Source organism: Achroia grisella, unplaced genomic scaffold (assembly GCF_030625045.1).
Source record: "Achroia grisella isolate CSIRO2021 unplaced genomic scaffold, CSIRO_AGI_Agris_v1 utg903, whole genome shotgun sequence".
Classification (NCBI taxonomy): Eukaryota; Metazoa; Arthropoda; class Insecta; order Lepidoptera; family Pyralidae; genus Achroia; species Achroia grisella.
Genome location: NW_026713061.1, coordinates 1,736,590 through 1,759,069, shown reverse-complemented (window position 1 = coordinate 1,759,069; position 22,480 = coordinate 1,736,590). Strand labels below are relative to the sequence as shown.

The window sequence follows — 22,480 nt, the reverse complement described above, 5'->3', positions numbered from 1 at the left end:
TGCATTGTATCCTGTTTTGCCTGTTTCTGTCCCTGTAGCCCTGTAGAACGCGCGCATGAGGTCTTCGTTCATGACTCTCGACCATCTCATGCGACGAGTACCACCGATTGCTGGGCCTGTGACGGCCCTGCCGGTGCCAAGCCAGCTGATGTCGATGGCAAGGGGTCGGACGGTCGGCTGGCTTGCATTCTGCCATGCCTACCGCCAGTTATAGACGTGCCCCGGCAGCCCCCGGGCAGCGACCCTATTCCGTTTTCTTTATTTATACTCGCCATCTTTATATTTGCCATGGCCCCTTTGGGCGCGTAGGTTTCATATATACGCGTGACCGCCTTTCACGTGAGCTAGATGGTCAGCTCGGACGCGGGGTTGGACTTTAAAATGTTTATTATTTTTTTTTTTATTTGATCTACTTACCTACACCTGTCGTTCATTGTATTTTCTCATTTCCCGCCAATCTAGTGGGGTGATCAATGGAGTCGAATCGCTGTGATTACATTACACAAAGTAGGTATGGAGCCAAATCCATTTTTTTTTTTAAACTCTAGACATGAGTCTATTGTTTGTGTACTGGGCTATTGATAGGTACAATGAAACCTATTTGTAACTATCCACGCAGTATTTTCGTACAAAAGGCAATCAAAGCAATAAAGGAAAGAATTAGAAGAAACTCTATCAGAAAACAAAGAATTCTATCTTGCGAAATGAAAATAGCTTCTAGAACAATGTTGCGTATCTTAAAGGATGAATTAGGACTTGGAGCCTATAAGAGATGCACTTAACAGACAATGGAAATAATTTCATCTAAATGGAGCTTTATATATTTTTAATGTTTTTATTAATTTTTAAACTTCATAGTAGGTACACTGCATAGTAACTGTTATGTGTATTAGAAAAAATAAGAATTTTTCCTTGTAACAATGTTTATGGTAGAATACAAAAGTACTCTAGATGATTGGTCTGGTAACTTATGTTAGGTATACCTATGTATGTACATATGTAATGTAAAAAACTGTTTCAGACATTCAAAAACCTAATTAGGTATATTAGTTCCCTCCTAGATGTAAATCAGTAACCTTCTTCTTATTACTTTTTATTATTTACTATGTCAATTTGAGCAACATTCGGACCCGCCCGGTTGAATTCAGCATAATGAGCTGACAGACCTGATTTCTTGCTCATTTAATCATCCTTCACTGGTGCTCTATCTCCACGTACATTCCATTATACGCAGTCTAATAAAATTCTAATATTTTGTCTTTGACTATAGCTGTCACATAGAAAATGCTATTGTCATTTTGACGTAGATGGAGCGGTATGCAGAAAGTTACCAATTACAGTATTTTTCCCTATATTTAGAGAAATTTTTAGGAAGCTTGTATAAGCACACAATTGTTGTGCACTATTCATGTCATAGTGAAACACTTGTCATGCACAAATTTCACCAAAAATTTTTCATTGTTATTTTATTTATTTAAATAGAACATGATTGTGAACACACCCTGTTAACTGATTATCTACTTTTTAGCTAAGAACACAAGGGTTGTGTGCTTATTTAAGTAGCTAAAAGAAAAATTATACGCAATTCTTGATTTACTCACTGGAATATAATTTCTAAATAAAATAATTGTATGCAAGGTCAAATCAAGTTGTGGACCAAAGTATGAGTTAAACCTGGCAACACTGCAAAATTTTATTGAAATTAGTGAATCTTTATTTCAATTCAATTTATTTAATTTCTCATTTGTGTGTTGACTATTTTAATTTAATCTTTCTTATAAACATATCTGTGTAACTCATTATGATTACTAATTTCGACAAACTTTGTATGGAATTAGAAAAACAAGAATTAGAGGTAGATCTATCTAAATTTACAATAACATAGTGTTTTTAAATTGTTATAATTAAGATTTTTTCACTTATACATAAAATTACAGGCCTCTAATGGAGTAGCTTCACCATCTACGTATTCTCAACTATTAGCCATATATTTATACCAAAACGACCTGTAAGTATATTTAATAATGATAAATATTAAGTCATAATTTTGTTTAGTTATTATTCTAAAACTAAACTAACGTTACCCATAACTTAAAACTCTTAGGGTAATTTTTTTATTCTTGTAAATTGAGACAAATAACAATATCTTCGCTCATTTCCACAAGATCCGTGATTTTTCACCTTTATGATTAAATAACAAATAACTTTGGAACTAATATAATTTCATAATAATAATACAGACATTTATTCAGCATTACATCTATATCAGCAGGATCTGCAATGTGTACTATATTTAGTTTCAAGTTAAAACCTACCAACTGATAACGCTGAATGTGACTCCCACTCAGTATTTATATTGTACCATAACCAAGTTAATTGATGCCACTGATTTTCCGAGATACCAGATGTCACACTGATAAAATTCAACATTGGTTGAATTTTATGGATGGTCATTCATGCAATGTTCAACATTAGTTTATTCATCCCTTCTTCTTATATTGATAAATCAATCTAAAAGTTGATATGAATAGATTTTGTATGTTTTATATTCTTTTCTATATCATCTAAAAGTCATTGGCAAATAAAGTTGTTGTTATTGTTATTGTTGATTGTCAAAATTGTAATATGTTACACAATTAGTGCCAGGGGAGAGTTTGTTTATAACATGAATATAAATGTTCTTTCCACAAGTAATAGTCTGTTGGAAATAATTAAAAACAATTTATTTAATATCTACTATTTTTATGCCCTGTAGTTCATTACATTAATTTAATGAGATTTTTGAACTAGATGTTAGTAATAGACATTTTCTCAACATTGTAATATCATTTTTGTTTTACAGATGTAATGCAAAATTTTTATGGAAGAGAATTCCACAAAATATTATAGGCAGTAATCCTGAAATAACAGCAGTATGGGCAATCGGTCAAATGCTATGGAAGAAAGACCTACCTGGTACTTACCAAGCCCTTGCAGCTTATGACTGGACAGAGCCAGTTGCCAACATTATTAGATCACTCGAAGGTATCTTGTCTACTTTATTGAAACACTAACTATTAACAGATTTATGGGTAAACTTAGCTTCTAATTTATGGGGGATAAGTCACATTTGTTAGGCAGGATTGCAGTAATTTCAACTGTTAATGTATACAGTAATGCCTACAATTTAGAGGCATCTGCCATCTCCTGTTCACCACACCTGTGAACATCCTATGTATGGACACATTGGTGTGTAATTGTTACAAAATATTACATGGTTTTAAAACAAATGTTTTGCAATTATTTATGTTTTTTAATCCATATAATTTACACAAGAAAGTGTGTTATTTTCAATATATAATGGTTTAATGTTACTAAGCGTGGATCACCATTCAACATAGTTGTACACCATAAAACAACAGAAATAATATATCATGTACCAAAGATCTAAAAGTGCAGGTACTGTTGAAAACTTTAATTATTCATTTGAGTTATAATTATCTTCTTATTGCTATGTATTATTTACCGACATAATTCTGTAAATTGACTTACCTACTGGGTGAATAAGATGGCATTGCTGGTAATATAGTTGTTCCACAATCCAAATCATAGAAAATGGCAACCAACCCATATGATGTCCTTGCCACTCGCCATACATAGCTATTGTTAATTGCTCTTCATACCCAGTAATTTCACTCTCAAACCAGCAAGGTACTATCTACATCCAAATATTCTTGACAATATGAGTAAAATAAACTGTTATTATCTTAACCATAATAATTAATGAAGTTGGGATGCTATTAGAATAATAAAAGATTTATTTCCTTTCAACAGTAATTTCTTTTTAAATCAACAGAAAAAATACGTGAGAGAGCATTCAACCTCATTGGCCGTTCATATAGCTCCATCTCACTCGACACAGTGGTTGCAATGACCGGTCTGAGCAAAGAAGCTGTAGTGCACTTATGTCGAGATCGCAAGTGGACGCTCAATGAGGATAATGTCACAGTCCAACCCACACCTCCAACGCAGCCTGCACCTTTACATACATCTAGCGAGGACCAACTCTTCAAACTTACAGAATTTGTATCTTTCTTGGAAAACTAAAGTAAGTTCTTATTTTTATATTCAGTTTCAATAATAAAATACATTTACTAAGATTACACTCCAAATACTACTATAATAAATTATAGTCCTCTTTTGTATTTATATCTACTAAATGGCCGAACACCAACTTTAAGAATGGGGTTATTGTGGAGTGTCGTTTTTTATTTTATAATATAAATAAAAACATATTTTCATGGCATAGTAAAATGACTGTTTAAAAAAATAAATTATTGCGGCACCCTCAGAATGTGTACAGACTCTCGCAGTCTCTTAATTAATTATAAATTTTATTAAGGATACAATAAAAAGCTCATAAAACAAGTTTTAAAATATTTTTATTGTCAATGTATAAAATATAAAAATACACTATGGACTAAAGTTAAGTGGCAGTGTAATATTAGATTCTATTTTACAATAAAGCTGTAAATGTTCTAAATTGTAGTTTGTGATTTTGCATTAATAACCTGCCTGAATCACAGAAATTTTGAAATATCATATGAGGCATATCATAGGCTATATGATATTAAAAAAATATTTTATACTAACTAATATACAATATGTAAAATGAGTATCTACATTGTTTATGCTAAGTAGTTGATGCTAAATTTAGTTTGGCAACTCTTGGAAAACTAAAGAGTTTTTCTGGAAATAGCCTTAAAATCTGCCCTGGAACGAGACCTGATTTTGTCTTGGTTGAAGTCTCATAGAGTTGCTATCATCCTCGTCCCCCAATGTTGTCTCATAGCCTCGGTTTACTTGACCTCCATTTGGCTCCGCAAAGACATCCTTTACAGAAATATTAGCGTTCGACGTACGATGGCGCGGTGCCCCAATGTTGTTGTTAATCTAAAAAGACAATGGACACTAGTTGAAATTTATATACATATACAGTCAATAAATTAGTGCTTGTTGCACTAATTTATTGACTTATTACTATTAATTCATTTAAGTTAAAAATACATTGCGAAATAGTCTTTTCAAATTTATAAGATGCCATTTTTAAGATAGTAAAAGTCAACAAAGATTTTATGAAAGTACTAAATATCTGCCATAGACATGTACGATGGACAGTATGGACGGACATCACAGAATTACATTGAAAATCCCTCATTACCTGATGAAATTGTACCCATCATGTATTCGTCCTGAGAATTTAGATGTCATGTCCATAATCAGTAATTTCACTGCCATATCTTCACCTAGCCTGATATCTATTATTCAATCTTAGAAATTAGTATACGTAGATAATAATACCAATTTCTATTGCTATTTGAAATTTTTATTTAATTGTTCAAAAATATAATACTCCTTATGGAGAATTATACGACAAAGTAATTTTACCAGTCCCGTGACTCCATATTCATTGTTAGCACCAAGTGTTTGCATTTGTGACTTTCTTCGTTCTGCCATTACCGAATTTCTTCGAGTCTCCAACGCTTTGAGTGTCTCTCTACGCAACGTCATCTTGCGATTTAGTACTGGTGTACCTGTTAAATAGAATTTAATCAACTAGATGTTTGTATTGACTTTGTAAACTCACGCCTTTCTTTCCAGTTTCTACTAGAATTGAGTGATTATTTTTATAAAATGCACACTTTTTAAAAATCATCATCATCAAGTCTATATTGATCGCATCCCCATTATTTTAGGCATAATTATTTTTGTTTAGGTAGTAAAAATAATCGATCTGCACACAACGCAGGGTACCCTTTTATACTTGTATAATATACTGTTTTGCCACATTTTCTATTTGACTTATAATAGAAACAGAGCAATTTATATAACGATAAAAAAATATAAGACGCATACGGGACAAGAATATAAATAAAGAAGTACCTGGCCCATCATTGGCATTCATATTGAAGAATCGTTTCTTGAATGCTACATCAAGAGTGCCTATGTTCCTCTTCTTCTGTCTAGCCTTTTCCAAATTGTGGATAGTTTTCCGTCTACCAACATTATGAGGACCAGAGCTAGAATCGTTGTCATAATCGTCATCTAATCCATTCAATTTTTGCAAATCTTTTACTATTGCTATTGCATTTTTATCAAGCAATGCATCTTGTGAAAGGTCTTCCGCCTAATGGGAAACAAAAATGTATTATTAATCTACGGTAATAACAGTATTAAGTACCTAAATATCGATATTATAATGTGAAAATCATACCTTCTTCGTACAGAACCAGTTCAGTTCCGTGGATGATAAAATGTGTGAAAGAGTTCCAAATCGATGGAACAACATGGCCGTAAACTGGATAACCAAAATCAAAGCGAAAAAGAACACGAATACCAGACCAATCGGTTCCAGTTGCAAATATTCTTTCGTGATCAAAACCTGTAACGTATATATCATATAAACGGAATGATATCTTATTAAACATTAAATATACACATATTCAACGATTCATGAAAAAAGATTCCTGGTCACTTTATAACATTAAATATAATAATATGTTATTTAGACGAAGGCGAATAATAGGTATTCGCCTTCACCTGTATGTAAAAAGAACATTGTGTATATAACTCCAATAGATATTATATGTAGATCAGGATTCAGTTTCCGTAATGCTTTAACATTTAAAATGAAAATTAATTTTGAATGGCTGATTCAGTTAAAGACTAGTGCAAATTAGATATTTTTTATACATTTATTTCCTATATGATTGTGAATTGTGTAACATGTACCTAATGTGTAATAGTTAATGAACTGAACCATAAATATATAGTTCACACAAATAGATAATATATTTATGAAACGATAAATTAGTATGTCATTATGTAAATTTAAAAAATATATGAACACTCATAGTTATCATAATGTTAAACAAATCACCGCGAATTTCGAGATATATGTATTTACAAGGGAAACCAGTGACCGTGTTTAATTAATAGAAAAGTTCCGCCACCTTAATAGACAGAATAGATAACATTAATTAACTTTCCAGTGTATTGGTTTGGAATATGTGCATTATTGGAAGGATTTATAATGAATTGGCATTTTACGCCCGAGAAGAAGTCATTTCCTGTGAAGCGCATTGAACGCATAGACCTATTTACTATATTAAGTTAAAAGTTAAGGATAACTTTTTATTCCATCAAGTGTTTAGGATTTTAGGAGAGCTTGGATTTTTATTAGGGTCTATGGAACCATAAAAGTGTAACCCAATTGTTGAATCCTGCATCGATAGGACATCATGCTGGTGTGCCATCCCAAGACAGACCGGTTAGAAGAAGGTCGTTAGACTTGTGAAGTGACACACATTGAGTGGTAATATTTGGCTATACCTCGCCTGTATCCTCGATGTACGTAATGTTTGTCTTTATCCCCAAAGGCCAATCCACGTGGAGTTGATCTTTGTTGAGTTGTAATAAAAATACTATCAGTATAAATAAAGCATTGAACATAACAAATGCAAAAACTGACTTATTACGAAGTTCTATCAAATCGCCGGCAATTCGAGCCTGTAAAATTTAATAAAAACAAAATTGTTAAAATGCATCAACTTTCAAGGGTGACTGGGATCATGGACATTATTAGAGAATATTCACAGATGTATCTGTAGATTATGTGACCGTGGTCCCGAGTCATCGTTGAAGGCCGATCGCTGCGTAATGGAGTCGCACGTTACCTCTTGTGAAACATCATCATAAGTTATATTAGTTTTAACTCCGAAGGGCCATTTAAAATGAATGTTGTCCTTGTTCAGTTGTAGCAAGAATACAATGAGCACAAAGAGGGCATTGATCATAAAGAATGAAAAAACAGATGAGTCTCTCAATTCTTTCAAATCCTTTGTAATACGGGCCTAAAATTATGGCAATATTAATATCAAACAGATACATTTGATGCATACAATAATAATAAATAGTCTGTTACCTGTAAAACAAGTTTTATTAAACATAATAATAGTACACAAAAAAAATAAATACATATTAACCATTAACCAAAAAGATTAGTTTCAATATAGTCTTCGAACGTTTGTAACAGATATTTGAAAACTTGTAAATTTAGAATAAATCTTACCTTCGTTAAGTTAAGCACCGAAGCTTGCATGATTTTAGATTATTAATATTATTACTTTATACAATTTTAAACTAGAAATGGAAAGGTATGATTAACTGATATTCTTAAAAATTAATCAAGCAGAATACTTGTAAACATTACCCCTTTAAATTAAATATTGTATATTATATACTTTAAATATTGTTAAAACCTCTAACAAAAGTAAACTTTGCGTAGTTTATTTCTTGTGGTAAAGTAACGATTTTATAAAAGATTTTCTAGATTATACGTGTAATTGTGTATTACGTTAAATAATATGATCTTACTTGTTCCTCCTTGTTTGCATCAATGGGATACAAATATTTATCAATGAGGTCTTTCCAAAACTGTAATTCAGCCGGAGTCAAAAAATCTACTTCTCCTTTTTTCAATTCTGGGTCTTCGATCCAATAGGGATTAATAAGATCATCTCTCCTTTCCTAAAATAAAAAAAATAATAAGTACTTGTTTAGATACATTTTGATTGCCTGGATTTAAAAAATAATAATTTATTCTTACTCTGGGGACTGTAGAAAGGGTATCCGTTTCTGAATCAGAATTGTGATCTTCTTCTGGACCTTCAGCCAGAGCATCCAATTGGTGATCTCCATTAGTACTGCCACGATGACCCACAGACAATTTCCGACCTCTATTCAGGCCATGCGGATCAATTGATCTATAAATATCATACTTATTAATAATCAAATTTGGCTGACAAGTAGTATTCGAGATGTTACACGATAACTACACAGTCCTATTTCTTCTATCAATATATACCGGTCATGCACATTATCTTGTGATAGAAACTAGACATTTTATTTAATATTAATAAAATAAGAACCTTTCAACTACATCCAATTTTTTCTCCAATTTGTCTAGCGTGGATGCTATGTGCATTAACTGTACTTTTTCTTCGTTTCCTTTTGGATGAGTACACAGTAAACATTTGAACAAACCAGCAAATGAAAATTCTATAGATCCTTCTTCCTCATTACTGTTTACTCCAGATAAGAAACCTAATAATGATTTCTGTTTAGCCTTTTTCTTCGCTTCCTCAGCATCTTTCTTTTCTTGTTCTATTTCCTACAATTTTATAGGAAATTTTTATAATCCATTATTACCATCCACATAACTTCGAAAGTAATGAATGCGCAACATACCTTTTTAGTTTTCTTTGTTTGTACTTCTCGAGTACCCCAAGATACGACATTCAGGTTGATAACAGAATACAAAATTAACAGCAAGTACATAGAAGGTATAGATAGAAGGTAAATAATACCCGGTACAATACACCAAAATTCTTGCGGATGTAAACATGCCGCTATGAAAAATGAACTGGACAGTGCTATCAAGAAAATAGCTGAAGGGGAGCCAATGCCGTCCTCGCCTAATTGAAGCGCAGTACCAACAATCACAGCCATCATTATCATAGCATATGCTGTAGATAGAATTTGTGCTACCAGCAACTGAAATGTCACAATTTAAATTAATCTTAATTTCTAGATTATACTATTAAATAATAATATTAATATATATGGCATATCAAAGATTTTTGTTCTATGCTGCTGTTTTAAAATTAATACTAATCTAGTCCGCATAATTCGAATGTCTATGAAATATTCACGTTCATTCAGTTGTTGTTGCGTGAATCAAAGACATGTTTAAATTATTTCAAATCTTAGGATAATCTTGTAAACTGAATATGTTCTAAAATGAAGTTTTCAAATAATTTAATTGATAATAAAAAAAAACAACCTGTATTTCCGATTTCATAGTGAAGCAAACGAACATGAAAATCAAAATAGGGTATAAATTATATTCGAAGGAGGTCCAGTTGTCAATTCGGAAGGCTGCCACGAAAGCACCCACCAACATAAGAAATATAGTTCCGGGGCCCAAGATTGTACCTCCCATCAACATCATCTGAAATTAAATAATTCAAATGCATATAAATATATTGCTTTGTAAGTTATATTGTATGATACCACTATAGTATGTACTATAATTAATGCAATTTTTTACATTATGGTAACTGCTGTTATCTAAAGATCCTTCTAGTGCGTACTTTTAAAAACAACATACTTTGTGCAATAAAACGGAGGTTTAGCTGAGATTCTCTCTTGCATTGAAGCTTCAGGGAAAAAAAAGAATTGTATAATAACATCACTGATTAATTTAAAGGTTTTTCATACAGCCAACAAATTTATTCATATTGAATATAATTTTGGCTTTCGAAAGTATTAAAATATGTGTATGATAGTACCTGATATGCAATGTACGGTGTTGAAATATTGTCGTTGATTTTGATCGTATGCTTGTAATCCATGAGCAAATCCATAATGTTAGCAATAGTGGATGGCACCCAACGACGACGCTGATTATAGAATTCGCTGAAACCCTCTGGACAATGAGTGTAAGCGTCTGAAGCAGCTGAGTATTCTACACGATAACCACGTTGAAGTAAAAGCGTACACAACCAACGATCTTCTCCTGAAAAGTTAAATTCAATGCGAATATAATACACTGAATTTTGTTACAATCAATTTATTGCAATCAATTAAATAAATATGAATTATTCAGAACGAATATTCAATTCTTACCTTGATCGTATTGTACGTAATGTCGGGCTTCATCTGATCGTAAAGTATACTTTTTCATTACGTTATCATCCATCAAAGCCTTTCCTCTGAAGAGAGAGAAACAACCAGGACTACAAAGCACGCATCCGATCATATGTTCCGTCGCCTTTTGCAGCCAATGCCCAATAGCATATTCAAACATTTGATACCACACCATGGGACCTGAAAATCATGCATCACGTTCTGAAATTCTAAGTCAGTGCAGAACGAGGGCAGACGATGTATTAAGGTGGTATGATAATCCATAAATTATTCTACAAAATGCGTACCAGAGCCAACAGGATGAATACGTCCACAAGCAGCACCTAAATTCTTGTTTTTCTTCATCAAATCAATAAGGAGTCTTACAGCGTGCGGTTGGAAATCAATATCTCCATCAAGCGTTAGTAGGTATGTGTTCTCAGCCATCACTTCTTTTCTATCCACAGAGATTGGAAGTTCCATTAAACGGTGACCCAATAAATAGTACATGTACATCACCTAAAACAATATATTATCTATTACTTTTAATTTACATTCATTCCAGAATGTGCCATGGAAAATATATTCAATTTATGTTCTACCTGAGACCATCGTTTTCTGTGACGAATCTTCGCTTTATCTTTCAGATGACAAATCATTTTGGTTTTTCCTGGTAAAACCCAAGTTAATCGTCCTCCATATGGCGCAGGGTATTTCTTCGGGGGGCGAATGCGAATGATGGTCTGATGTACTTCAGAGGCAGCTTCGTCAATAGTGTCAACTAGAAGTTTAACGAAGCGATTCACTTGTGAATCGTCGTCACTATGATCTGATATTTCAAAAGCATCGTCCAAAAATATATGTGCTGAAAAAAAAAATATATTTACTATAAAGTTACATGCTTTAAAAATACATTCCATTTGTTGAGTATAGAATTACTTTCGAATTCGTAATAATCAGGGTCTACAACACGGAGATATTTTTGAGCAACACGGCGAGCACATTGATCTTCATCCAGTCGAAGAATAGACTTCAAGAATTCCATCATCTCGTCTTTAGTTTCATGCCACATAGTAGCGCATGCATATATTCTGGTAATTTGATCCGATGATTTTACAGTTTTAGGAGAAGAACCAGTATTATCCGTGTGAACTGATATAGTCTCATAGTATTCATCTCCTTTCTCTTTTTCAATTTCCGCAAGATCCTGTAAATAAAAAAAGCATTGTTATATTAAAATGATGAAGTTGGTAGCTTAGACGTCCTATTTTTATTTTGACATCTATCTGTAATATAGTATATCAAAGAATCGAAATTTTGCTAGGGTTGATATATATGGTTTAATGGTTTTATTTAGATAGACATTCAAACATAACAGTTCGATAAGATTTTAAAATCTAGACGTTTATATAGTGTTAGTATACCTCGGTTTTGACATCTTTATGATCATCGCGTTTTCTGTTTAGCGCCATGCTTTGATCTACAAGTAATCCATTGTACATAGGTAATACGAATAATTTTTCAGTAGACGCCAGACGTTCAGCTTTCGGGGTCCATATGTGTATTGTAATCCAAGTCTGCGATAACAACCAGAGGAGCCAAATCCAAGCCATTTGTCGAGAAATAAAGTCACTAAGCGTGAAGACTAAAAATAAATAAAATACACTGCACTGTAGTCCCATTTTATAACACTATTTTAGTAATATTACAGACAAGATAGTACTAATACAAAAGTTACTGTTATTAGTAACAATATCACATATTTTTACTAATAATAGTAACTTTTATATTGAAATATTTTAAATATTAACTTAATATAATGTCAGCTATATTACCTGGAGGACTTTCGAAGAAGAGATAATCTGGCACAGTTCCATGGAAGAAACAGTTATCACCGTTCCTAATACCACATGCTGCGATTAAAAAGTTTACCACCAATGGAATGACTAAGTTAATAGGAAACGCATAACTAAATCCTTGAATTAAAATCTTGCAAGCAAATTTCCCAAAAATATAACAGAAGTAAGCTGCAAATACTTGAATAAGTAACACATAAAACGCTGATTTATGTGTTGCTGCAATTTCAACAGAATCTCCTGTTAAGGTGACATTTGCCAGATCCGGTATCACAGTGCCCCCAAGTTGAACTTGAACCTAAAATATATAAAATTTATAGATTATACAGTATTACACTATTGTATGTGTATTAAACAAAAAACAAATGATTTGGTATACCTCTTCAACAACAATGTTATGTGGTCCAAATCCTGTGTTAAATAGTTGGAAGAACATCGCAGGTTCGTCGCCGTCTAACCAAATGGTGAATAAAATACAAACAAGGAACAACATTATTTTCCACACAGACATGAATCTGTAGATAAAATATCGTGATAAATTTAGATCATCCTTTAATCTACCTAAACTTTTGATAATACCTGGAAAAATATAAAATATTAGTACTTTATACATAAACGGATATATATGTAGGTATACATATATTTTTAGAAGTTATAGTAGCTTACCGATTGGGCTTTGACGTGTTACATAGTTCTCCCACCAGCCCAGGGAAATACATAATGAAGCCACAGGTATCAACCATAACACGGGCTTATTTTCTGATAGGGGCCACACAATGAAACCTGTAACTTGCGCCACTATTGCTGCTATATCTACTATTACTTTTACAAAACGTTTTGAATCCCTTGAATTACGCGAGAGAAGTCCCAGAATAGCAGGAACTATGCAAAGACAATTTGTTAACATAGCACCTTTTACAACATCCATTTCAGGAAGAATTTTGAAGAATAATATTGCCATTCCTATAGTGTGAAGAGATTCTGCTATGAATACCTGTAACGTTTAAAAAATATTGTAGCTACAATATAAAATCTCTATACATATAATTTATTATATATATTTATATATATATATATATATATATATATATATATAAACACCTCTTTGGGCACTTTGTTGATCACGCCACAACCTAAACACTTGCTGATTCCACCTTTTGCACTGAATAACTTGACTCCTATCGCGTATATCTCAGGCGGTATGGCAACGTCGCATTCTATTTTGCGATGTGGCCATATATATTCGTCGATAGTACGATATACTCGACACATTTTTTACTAATAATTCGTGCATGACTGGCTCCGAACGGCTAAATTTTTGGTATACACAAAGACTTTTTGGCTCTGAATATATTTCAAAAATCAATTAATTATGTTGATCACTTTATATACTCGTCCTTACTGCGATACTTATTTTCATCCGAATATATATAGATACCGTAACGGTCTATCAATTATGAATTTATTCATTTACTAATCTAGATATTTTATATTCGCAATGCTCCATACATAGTAACTCCACCGTTGCAGGGGGAGCACCGTACACCGCACCCCGCGCACACAAACAAATTAGATATTTTTTGAATACACAAAGACTTTTTGGCTCTGTATATATATTTCAAAAATCAATTAATTGTGTTGATCACTTTATATACTGGTCCTTACTGCGATACTTATTTTAATCCGAATATATATAGATACCGTAACGGTCTATGAATTATGAATTTATTAATTTACTAATCTAGATATTTTATATTCGCAATGCTCCATACATGCAAGCTCCAGCAACGGTGGAGACAGGGTCCCCCCTGCACCGTACACCGCACCCCGCGCACACAAACAAATTAGAATAAATTAAATTCATTAGATTATTTATATATTTCGACTGCCTCGGTGGTCACACCGCTTTACATCCGATGGTCGCGGGTTCGATTTCTCGCACGGTGCAAACAATTGTACTCATCGGTCATCGATTGTTTTCATCGGTCTGGGTGTTTTATATGTATATTATATATGTATTTACAAAATAAAAATATCTATTTATATCAGTTCAGTATCAGTCTGTGTTAATTGTCCAGGGCTATTTATTATATTTTTTATAAACAGTTATCTTTTTCCATCGCACCGCTCGCTATCGACAGTGAATTCATAGAAATGTCACTCTAAAAACAAAAATAGTTTTGTGTTTTGTATTTCAAATACTAAATGCAAAATAGGTATTTTCAAAATACTTTTTCAAAATAAAGTACCTTTTGAATTTTTGTCCAAACCTCAGATATTTTAGGTATATCAATCATTACATAGTGTAGTATAAAACAAAGTCGCTGTCGCATCTAACAGTACATAAATAAAGAAAGAAGACTTTTTGGCTCTGATACCGTAACGGTCTATCAATTATGAACTAAATAGTTGAATAAAACTGAATAAGCAGTTGCTCCACTCTATAGGTACTGTGTCGTCGTCGTATGCTGTTCATTTTTTCACTCGTTTTGGCGCCAAGAGAGGGTCACATAGTCGTGGTCAAGTTAAGAACTTATAATTTAATTTTGATAACAATAGATACAAGTAAAAAGTAGGTATTATATTAATGTACGTAAGTACTGTACTTAAAAATATTTATTCTTTATTGTACATTTGAAAAACTTAACACTTAAGGACTTGTACATATACACGTACATACTGCCATTTTCTCTTAAAGACATCCAGAGAAGCACTATTTATCAAATACGCGGGGTGCACCGACCTTTGACCTTATAACAGCTGATTCGCGCGTAACGAATTACATTGCTATTTTTTGGTATTTTATAGTGGATATTTCACTATAAAATATTATTATTTCTTTAGATTATGACGTAATAACATAGTTTACATGATTTTAAGGGAAACATACGATAAAAAAAATTCCCGTAAAATGTAAAAGATAAAAAATGGTTATTGTTGGTTATCCTTAAGAGATAGACATATACCATCACGGACTTTTTTGTTGACCTTATATTGATACATCTCAAAGCACTAGACAATACGCATTTTCATTAAACAGTAGTGTATTTTTATTTATTTATTTAACTTTAATGCACAAAAAAATTTGTACATGTGGTGGACGTAATATCTTGCCGCGTTAATTACCAGGCAACTATGAGTGGTGCAGAAAAAGATTATTGGCGGTGCACTAATATAAATAAGAAATGTCAAAAAAAGATATATAAATACAAAGCAAAATATAAATTTTTATAAAAAAATAACAATATACATACATAAATATATATGTAAATATAACCCATAAATGTATAAATATTCTATATAAATAAATACATAATGATCCGATAATCAAATTATAAGTACAGTCTCAAATTGAAAGTAAGAAAAACAGAAAATATAGACAGAACTATAGGGATATATCAGAAAGATGTGAAAAAAGGAGAAGGACAGTAAAAAAGTTAGAAATTTAAATAATGTTCCCGCAATTTCTGTTTAAATGAATTTATTACATTATTATATATATTAGGCATACGACTAGCCTTGTGACTGTTACTTTTTTTTTAATCTATACATCTATACATGTAAATAAAATTGGAGTGTCTGTTTGTAATATTGAAATAACCGTTTTTTACTACTTGCATATGAATATAAATACGGTACATACACCAAAATAACATATTTTACAAGTTTTGTCTGTCTGTCTGTCTGTTTGTTCCGGCTAATCTCTGAAATAGCTGGACCGATTTTGACGGGACTTTTTTTGCCAAGTAGCTGATGTAATAAGGAGTAACTTACGCTACTATTATTTTAGAAAAATAAAATAAAATTTCACGCGGACGAAGTCGCTGGGGCCAACTAGTCTATAGATATACCGAGATTTAATGTTTAAGTTGCTATTATGTTGTTGACAAAATTTTACTGTAATGTTACTATTACGTTATCCTACACAATTTGTATTATTTTGGATGAATAAATAAATAAATAAATAATAATCTATACATATAAATAAAATTGGAGTGTCTGTTTGTAATATTGAAATAACCGTTTTTTACTACATGCATATGAATATAAATACGGTACATACACCAAAATAACATATTTTACAATTTTTGTCTGTCTGTCTGTCGGTCTGTTTGTTCCGGCTAATCTCTGAAATGGCTGGACCGATTTTGACGGTACTTTTTTTGGCAGGTAGCTGATTTATAAGGAGTAACTTAGGCTACTTTTATTTTAGAAAAATAAAGTTAAATTCCACGCGGACGAAGTCGCGGGAACAGCTTGTTTTTAATAAAAACGGTTTATTTGATAGAAAAAACATCTTTTTTGTGGTACTTGAGAATGTTGAAGCCTGTTGTTTGTAATATTGAAATAACCGTTGTTTACTACTTGCATATGAATATAAATACGGTACATACACCAAAATAACATATTTTACAATTTTTGTCTGTCTGTCTGTTTGTTCCGGCTAATCTCTGAAATGGCTGGACCGATTTTGACGGGACTTTTTTTGGCAGGTAGCTGATGTAACAAGGAGTAACTTAGGCTACTTTTATTTTAGAAAAATAAAGTTAAAAACCATGTGGACGAAGTCGCGGGAACAGCTAGTGTATAATATATTAGAGATACCTACGTGTTTTTTTATTGATGATTAGCTGTACACGGGATTTCGTCCGTGTGGAATTTCACTTTATTTTTCTAAAATATAAGAAGTTAAATTCCACGCGGACGAAGTCGCGTGTACAGCTAGTTGTCGGTAGTCTAGCGATTTATCTAGCACACCGCTTTGATTCCTGCTTGGTGGTCGAGGGTTCGATTCCTCGCACGCTGCAAACATTTGTATTCATGAGTATGATTGTTTGTAACGGTCTGGGTGTTTTCTATGTATAGATAATATATATGTATTTACGAAAAAAAATCTTTGTATTTATATCAGTTGTCTAGTACCCATAACATAATCTTCAGCTAGCTTAACTTGGGTCTAGATGAAGCTGTGTGAATTGTCCTGAGATTACTATTATTACTATAATAAATCTTTTCAAATCAGCCGATGTTTATTTTTGCCATAATACGTGCTGTTACCATGTGATAATATTACGTACGTACTTATTACTGTTTTAAATGTGATGCGTTCATTATTTATATTTCCTTTGAATTAAAGACAAATGTATATATATATATATATATATATACACTTGCTCACTTAGTTGATCCAGCCACGATCCGTAGATATTGCTGATTCCACTATCTCTCTCTTTCTACCACTATAATGGTAGCGTGGCGGAACGGCAACATGTTGCCGTTCCGCGTTCTACCACTATCTTTGTATTCTAATATGCGATGTTGCCGTTCCGACCGAGACCATGCGTTGTTGCCAAATGTATCGTCGATAGTAGTAGATACCTATACTCGATATATATTTTTTCAACAATTTCCTGCATTCGTCCGTTCATCCGTATCGGCAAATTTTTTTAAATGCACAAAGATTTTTTGGCTCTGAATATATTTAAAAATCATTTACTTGTGTGTTGATGAATTTATATACTAGTACATGAAGTACCTAATACTTGTTTTGATTTGAATAGGTAGCGATATTATGAATTTATTATACGTAATCTAAAAATTTTGACGAAATAAAAGTAATTAGTTATCTGTTAACCTTGACTTCATGCTGGCACCAGTATTATCAGATGATGAACATACTCTTCGAAAACTTACAGCAGAAATATCGTGTTTGGACTCATTAGATAGGTCTCGATGAATAGAGTTTAAAAAACTTAAAATAAATGGTAAATTAGAAATAACGTATAAAAACACTCTACGTAAAATTCAACCACTTTAAAACTTAATAATAATAATTAGGAAAAGAGCAAAGCTATAAATGCACTGAAAGTAATTGATGCCTTCCACACAATATTTTCAGTATTAAACAACTCTGTTTGTTCAGTAAAAGTGTAAATACACTGGTAACCTTTAATCCTATTTTATATGCAAACATTACATATGCAAACCCTAAAGTTTTATTTCAGAATGGCCAGTAGTTTTGAAGAAATAAGTCTCTGAAATTGTACGTGTAACTTATGTATATACTAGTTTTTTCACCATAACAAGCAACACCAATATGGCCTAGTTAGTAGTGTACCTGTGTACCAATACCACATTACCACACAGACACTCCGAGTTCGAATTTCTTTCCGTACGTTTACTTTTATTATTTATCTTTTTGTTTTTTTTTAATTTAATATTTTAATAATCAATTTAATTTATACGACTATTAATTTATAATAAAAACGTAGTTAAGCATTAAATTAATTTTACTAGTTAGAAATGTACCTGTGTACCAACTTACCACACAGCCATCCCGGGTTCGATTCCTACCATTGGCTTTTTTTTGTTTTTTTTTTAAAGTAATATTTAAAATTAACTATTTTAATAATTAAATGAATTTAATTGATAAAAACGTCGTTAAGTATTAAATTAATTTTAAGTGATATTAACTATTATATTATGCATAAAAAATATTTTATAAAGAAAATACATTTAAAATGTTTTACTTGTTGTGTTAATTATTTATAAGATCTTACTATAATTGTAAGCTGCTTTACAATTTAGAAAGTATAATAGGTAATGTAAATTAATATTAATTTAATACTTAACAACGTTTTGTTCGATTAAATTCATTTCATTATTAAAATAGTTAATTTAAAATATAAAATAAAGACAAAACAAAAAAAAATAACAAAAAAAAAATCGGTGGCGGGAATCGAACCTTGAGCGTCCGTTTGGTAAGTTGATTTGAAATTCAAAGGCTTATTTCTTCGAAATTACTGGTCATTTTGAAATAATACTTAGGGTTCGCATACCCTTATCGGATACTACTACTACACGGAGTCTCGTCAAAATAAAATATCTAGGTTAGGTATAATAAATTCATAATTAATAGACCGTTACGGTATCTGTATACATTCGGATCAAAACAAGTACTATGAAATAAGAACGAGTATATAAATTGATTAACACAAGTAATTGATTTTTGAAATATATTCAGAGCCAAAAAGTCTTCTTTCTTTATTTATGTACTTGTTAGATGCGACAGCGACTTTGTTTTATACTATACTATGTAATGATTGATATACCTAAAATAAATAAAATATGTGAGGTTTGGACAAAAACTCAAAAGGTAATTTATTCTGTAAAAGTATTTTGAAAATACTTATTTTGCTTTTAGTGTTATAGTACTTTAAGTGTTATATTTTAAGTAACAATGTTTAATTATAATTAATACTACTGCACCAACACTCCGATCGTGCAAAAAATTTTGCTGTTTCATTATTTTTTAGTTCAATTAGTGGTCTACCTAAGTCCTGGGCTAAGCGGGGGGAGAGTAATGACCCCCCATGACTCCCAAGACCTCCATGACGCTCCCCCCTAGATCCGCTGTTGCGTCTTCTCTTCATTCGCTCAGTACGTTGTTACAAAAGGAAAAATTCCCGTCCAAAAAATAACAAGTATTGAGTTTTGATCTGGAGTCACGTTACTCCAGACTGATTTCTATAAATATTTAGATTAGATAGACTATTATTATTGAAATACTAGCTAGACATTATTAAGTTACTGTAGCCATAATGTAGTAGCCCAAACGTGCCAATGAGGAAGCCCTTGGCAAATGCTGCACCCTGATTGGCCCGTTTGAATTGGATCAAGAAGTGGTCGTATGCCAAAAAGGTGGATTTGTATAAAATCGTGTATAAATCGCTTAATTATTATTATTACTCGTCGTGACAGTTGTGGCTCAAAACGGATCAACATTTATATATGGTCAGCTGGCATTAGATCAACAAAAGGCCTCCGGATCAACAAGTGAAAATGGATCAACAAAAAACTACCTATACGGCACGTCTGAGCCACAAAGTGCCCAAGGGGATATTTATATATATATATATATATGTATATATACTTATATATTAGAAAATAAAATGGTATGAATAGTACATGTATTATAATTGAGTCCATTACTATTACATAATTTATTTTAGACATTTTAACAAGCAAATCTAAATGACTATATACTGCCACCATTGATATGATCATATAATCTTGTTTTTCTATGTAACCTTTGATACGATATATATATATATATATATATTTAAATAAAATATAAGCATTCACTTACTACAATAAACTGTGCGCTTGTAGCACGTTTGGAAGATTTGAAGAAGCAAATTCTCACAGATCGTATCAGCGTACCTATTTCAGGTATAGCATATGCTGCAAGTATTGCCCACATCCAAGCCACTCGTTCTTCATCTGGCAGGCTTACTAAAAATTGTTTATCTCTACCTGAAATTTCAAACGAAAAAAAATCGTAAACTTGTTACTTCAAATTGTCATATGGAACAAAACTATTTTAAAACGACTATTGTTTTGTCAGTGTCTTGTTCGAATAATCGCTGGGTCACTTGGTTTAATAAAGTGTCTGAACCGGACCATTCATTATTGTATGAATAACATTGTATATATACAAATCACAAACAACACTATTTAGTAGTTTTCATACAAATTTTTCATATTTAATACCTACTAACAGTATTAAAATTTATTTTATAAAATATTACTCACCTAAATTCTTATTACAAAAAGTTATTCGCCTATCTTTTTTTAGCTGCGAGGTCATAAAGAGGACGGTCCCTTTGGCAATGACTCCGGAACCCAACACTACAATGAAGGTGACCAGATACGCCATCACTTTGAGCATCCGCACCGTGAACTCCAGGCATTTTTGACTTTCCATCGACCCACTGTCCTGCTTCGGCGGGAACTCTCTGAACACGTCCCATCCTTTTGTTTCGTGTACTGTTCTTTGGCTGTAATTTAAAAATAATAGTTTTATAAATTATATGGTTTTTCATTTTTTGGACTGCTCTAACTTAACATTCATTTGGTCACTTCAAGAACAGACTCTTATTGAAAATTAAATAAACCAACCACAAATAATTCTAGCCGTGTTCAAATATTGAATAATAATTACTACACATAATACATTACGGAGAGAACTACGCAATTGCACAGGTAATTTTGTTGTTTTATGAAAATATTAAATGTTGTAATAGAATCACATTATTTTGTTACATATCCATAAATAGACGTGTACCTAATTACGTCTAAACTACTAAATCATAACATAGATAACCACCTACCTGTCTTTAATAACGTACGTAAGTGAAAAATATCATTGAAGAGAAATCTCACGCAACGCTGCGCTATCGCATGCATTGGGTATTAATTTCCTTCCGATGTACTCGTAAGTATTACATAGATAGATACTTGTTACCTGAATATACTTTGATATTAACATCTAACGAGCCGTTTATACAATGAATTGTTACTTTATTAATAGAAGTATGTGAGCAACCGAACATAGATCGACGTGTTGTTTTATTTAAAACTGCTTTTTTCTGATTGGTATTTTCGTTTCAGTAGTATTTTGAAAACGAAACTAAAAACCATTATTAGATTTTGAAACAATTCGCGCACTGGTTTGCGCAGTGTGTACTCGTTATGACAGTGTCGTTTACGTAAGGTACGGTGTATACAACGGCGGTAACCCAATTAAACATTGCGACCACATAGTTGCATCGCGTGCTCACTGTGCCTTGCCGTTTGACCAAGAATTTCACGCGTGGAAAGTGGAAGACTTATTGATATATTTACTAGGTACTGTTTTTATTTATCAATTACATATGCATACCATTATATGAATATTAATTACCGCAATTCACTAATAATGTTCTAGGAGACATAAGAGTTCTTATAAAACACATGTTACTTTACATTCATTATATTCCCAATAATACCCAGACAAACTAAAAAATTGGAATAGGTAAGGTTTTTCTAACGGTGAACAAATAAATATTGCTATT

The 22,480-nt window shown here is 32.1% G+C and overlaps 2 protein-coding genes across 3 annotated transcripts in view; one reads left to right on the top strand and one right to left on the bottom strand.

Annotated features, from left to right (window-relative positions):
* The first annotated feature begins 1,689 nt into the window (after positions 1-1,689).
* On the top strand, positions 1,690-21,313 carry LOC131853560 (COP9 signalosome complex subunit 8). Its single transcript, XM_059204483.1, has 5 exons — positions 1,690-1,855; positions 1,938-2,008; positions 2,843-3,024; positions 3,836-4,087; positions 21,223-21,313. Exons 1-4 carry the CDS (start codon positions 1,802-1,804, stop codon positions 4,084-4,086), a joined length of 558 nt encoding a protein of 185 aa, XP_059060466.1. The 5' UTR covers positions 1,690-1,801; the 3' UTR covers position 4,087; positions 21,223-21,313.
* LOC131853558 (chitin synthase chs-2) overlaps positions 4,404-22,480 on the bottom strand; it is a 37,655-nt gene continuing 19,578 nt past the window's right edge. Inside the window, exons 3-23 of one of the 2 annotated variants that reach the window (XM_059204480.1) lie at positions 21,180-21,424; positions 20,734-20,900; positions 13,251-13,578; positions 12,964-13,163; positions 12,564-12,882; positions 12,153-12,373; positions 11,668-11,935; positions 11,331-11,593; positions 11,037-11,247; positions 10,729-10,929; positions 10,392-10,618; positions 9,884-10,051; positions 9,289-9,594; positions 8,970-9,211; positions 8,648-8,804; positions 8,416-8,568; positions 7,716-7,892; positions 6,254-6,421; positions 5,923-6,166; positions 5,428-5,573; positions 4,404-4,932 (exon numbers count right to left, since the gene is read on the bottom strand). In XM_059204480.1, coding sequence (XP_059060463.1) covers positions 4,741-4,932; positions 5,428-5,573; positions 5,923-6,166; positions 6,254-6,421; positions 7,716-7,892; positions 8,416-8,568; positions 8,648-8,804; positions 8,970-9,211; positions 9,289-9,594; positions 9,884-10,051; positions 10,392-10,618; positions 10,729-10,929; positions 11,037-11,247; positions 11,331-11,593; positions 11,668-11,935; positions 12,153-12,373; positions 12,564-12,882; positions 12,964-13,163; positions 13,251-13,578; positions 20,734-20,900; positions 21,180-21,424 — 4,603 coding nt within the window. In that variant the 3' untranslated portion in view covers positions 4,404-4,740. Of the gene's footprint in view, positions 4,933-5,427; positions 5,574-5,922; positions 6,167-6,253; positions 6,422-7,371; positions 7,549-7,715; positions 7,893-8,415; positions 8,569-8,647; positions 8,805-8,969; positions 9,212-9,288; positions 9,595-9,883; positions 10,052-10,391; positions 10,619-10,728; positions 10,930-11,036; positions 11,248-11,330; positions 11,594-11,667; positions 11,936-12,152; positions 12,374-12,563; positions 12,883-12,963; positions 13,164-13,250; positions 13,579-20,733; positions 20,901-21,179; positions 21,425-22,480 lie in introns of both variants that reach the window. The other variant, XM_059204481.1, reaches the window with a different exon arrangement.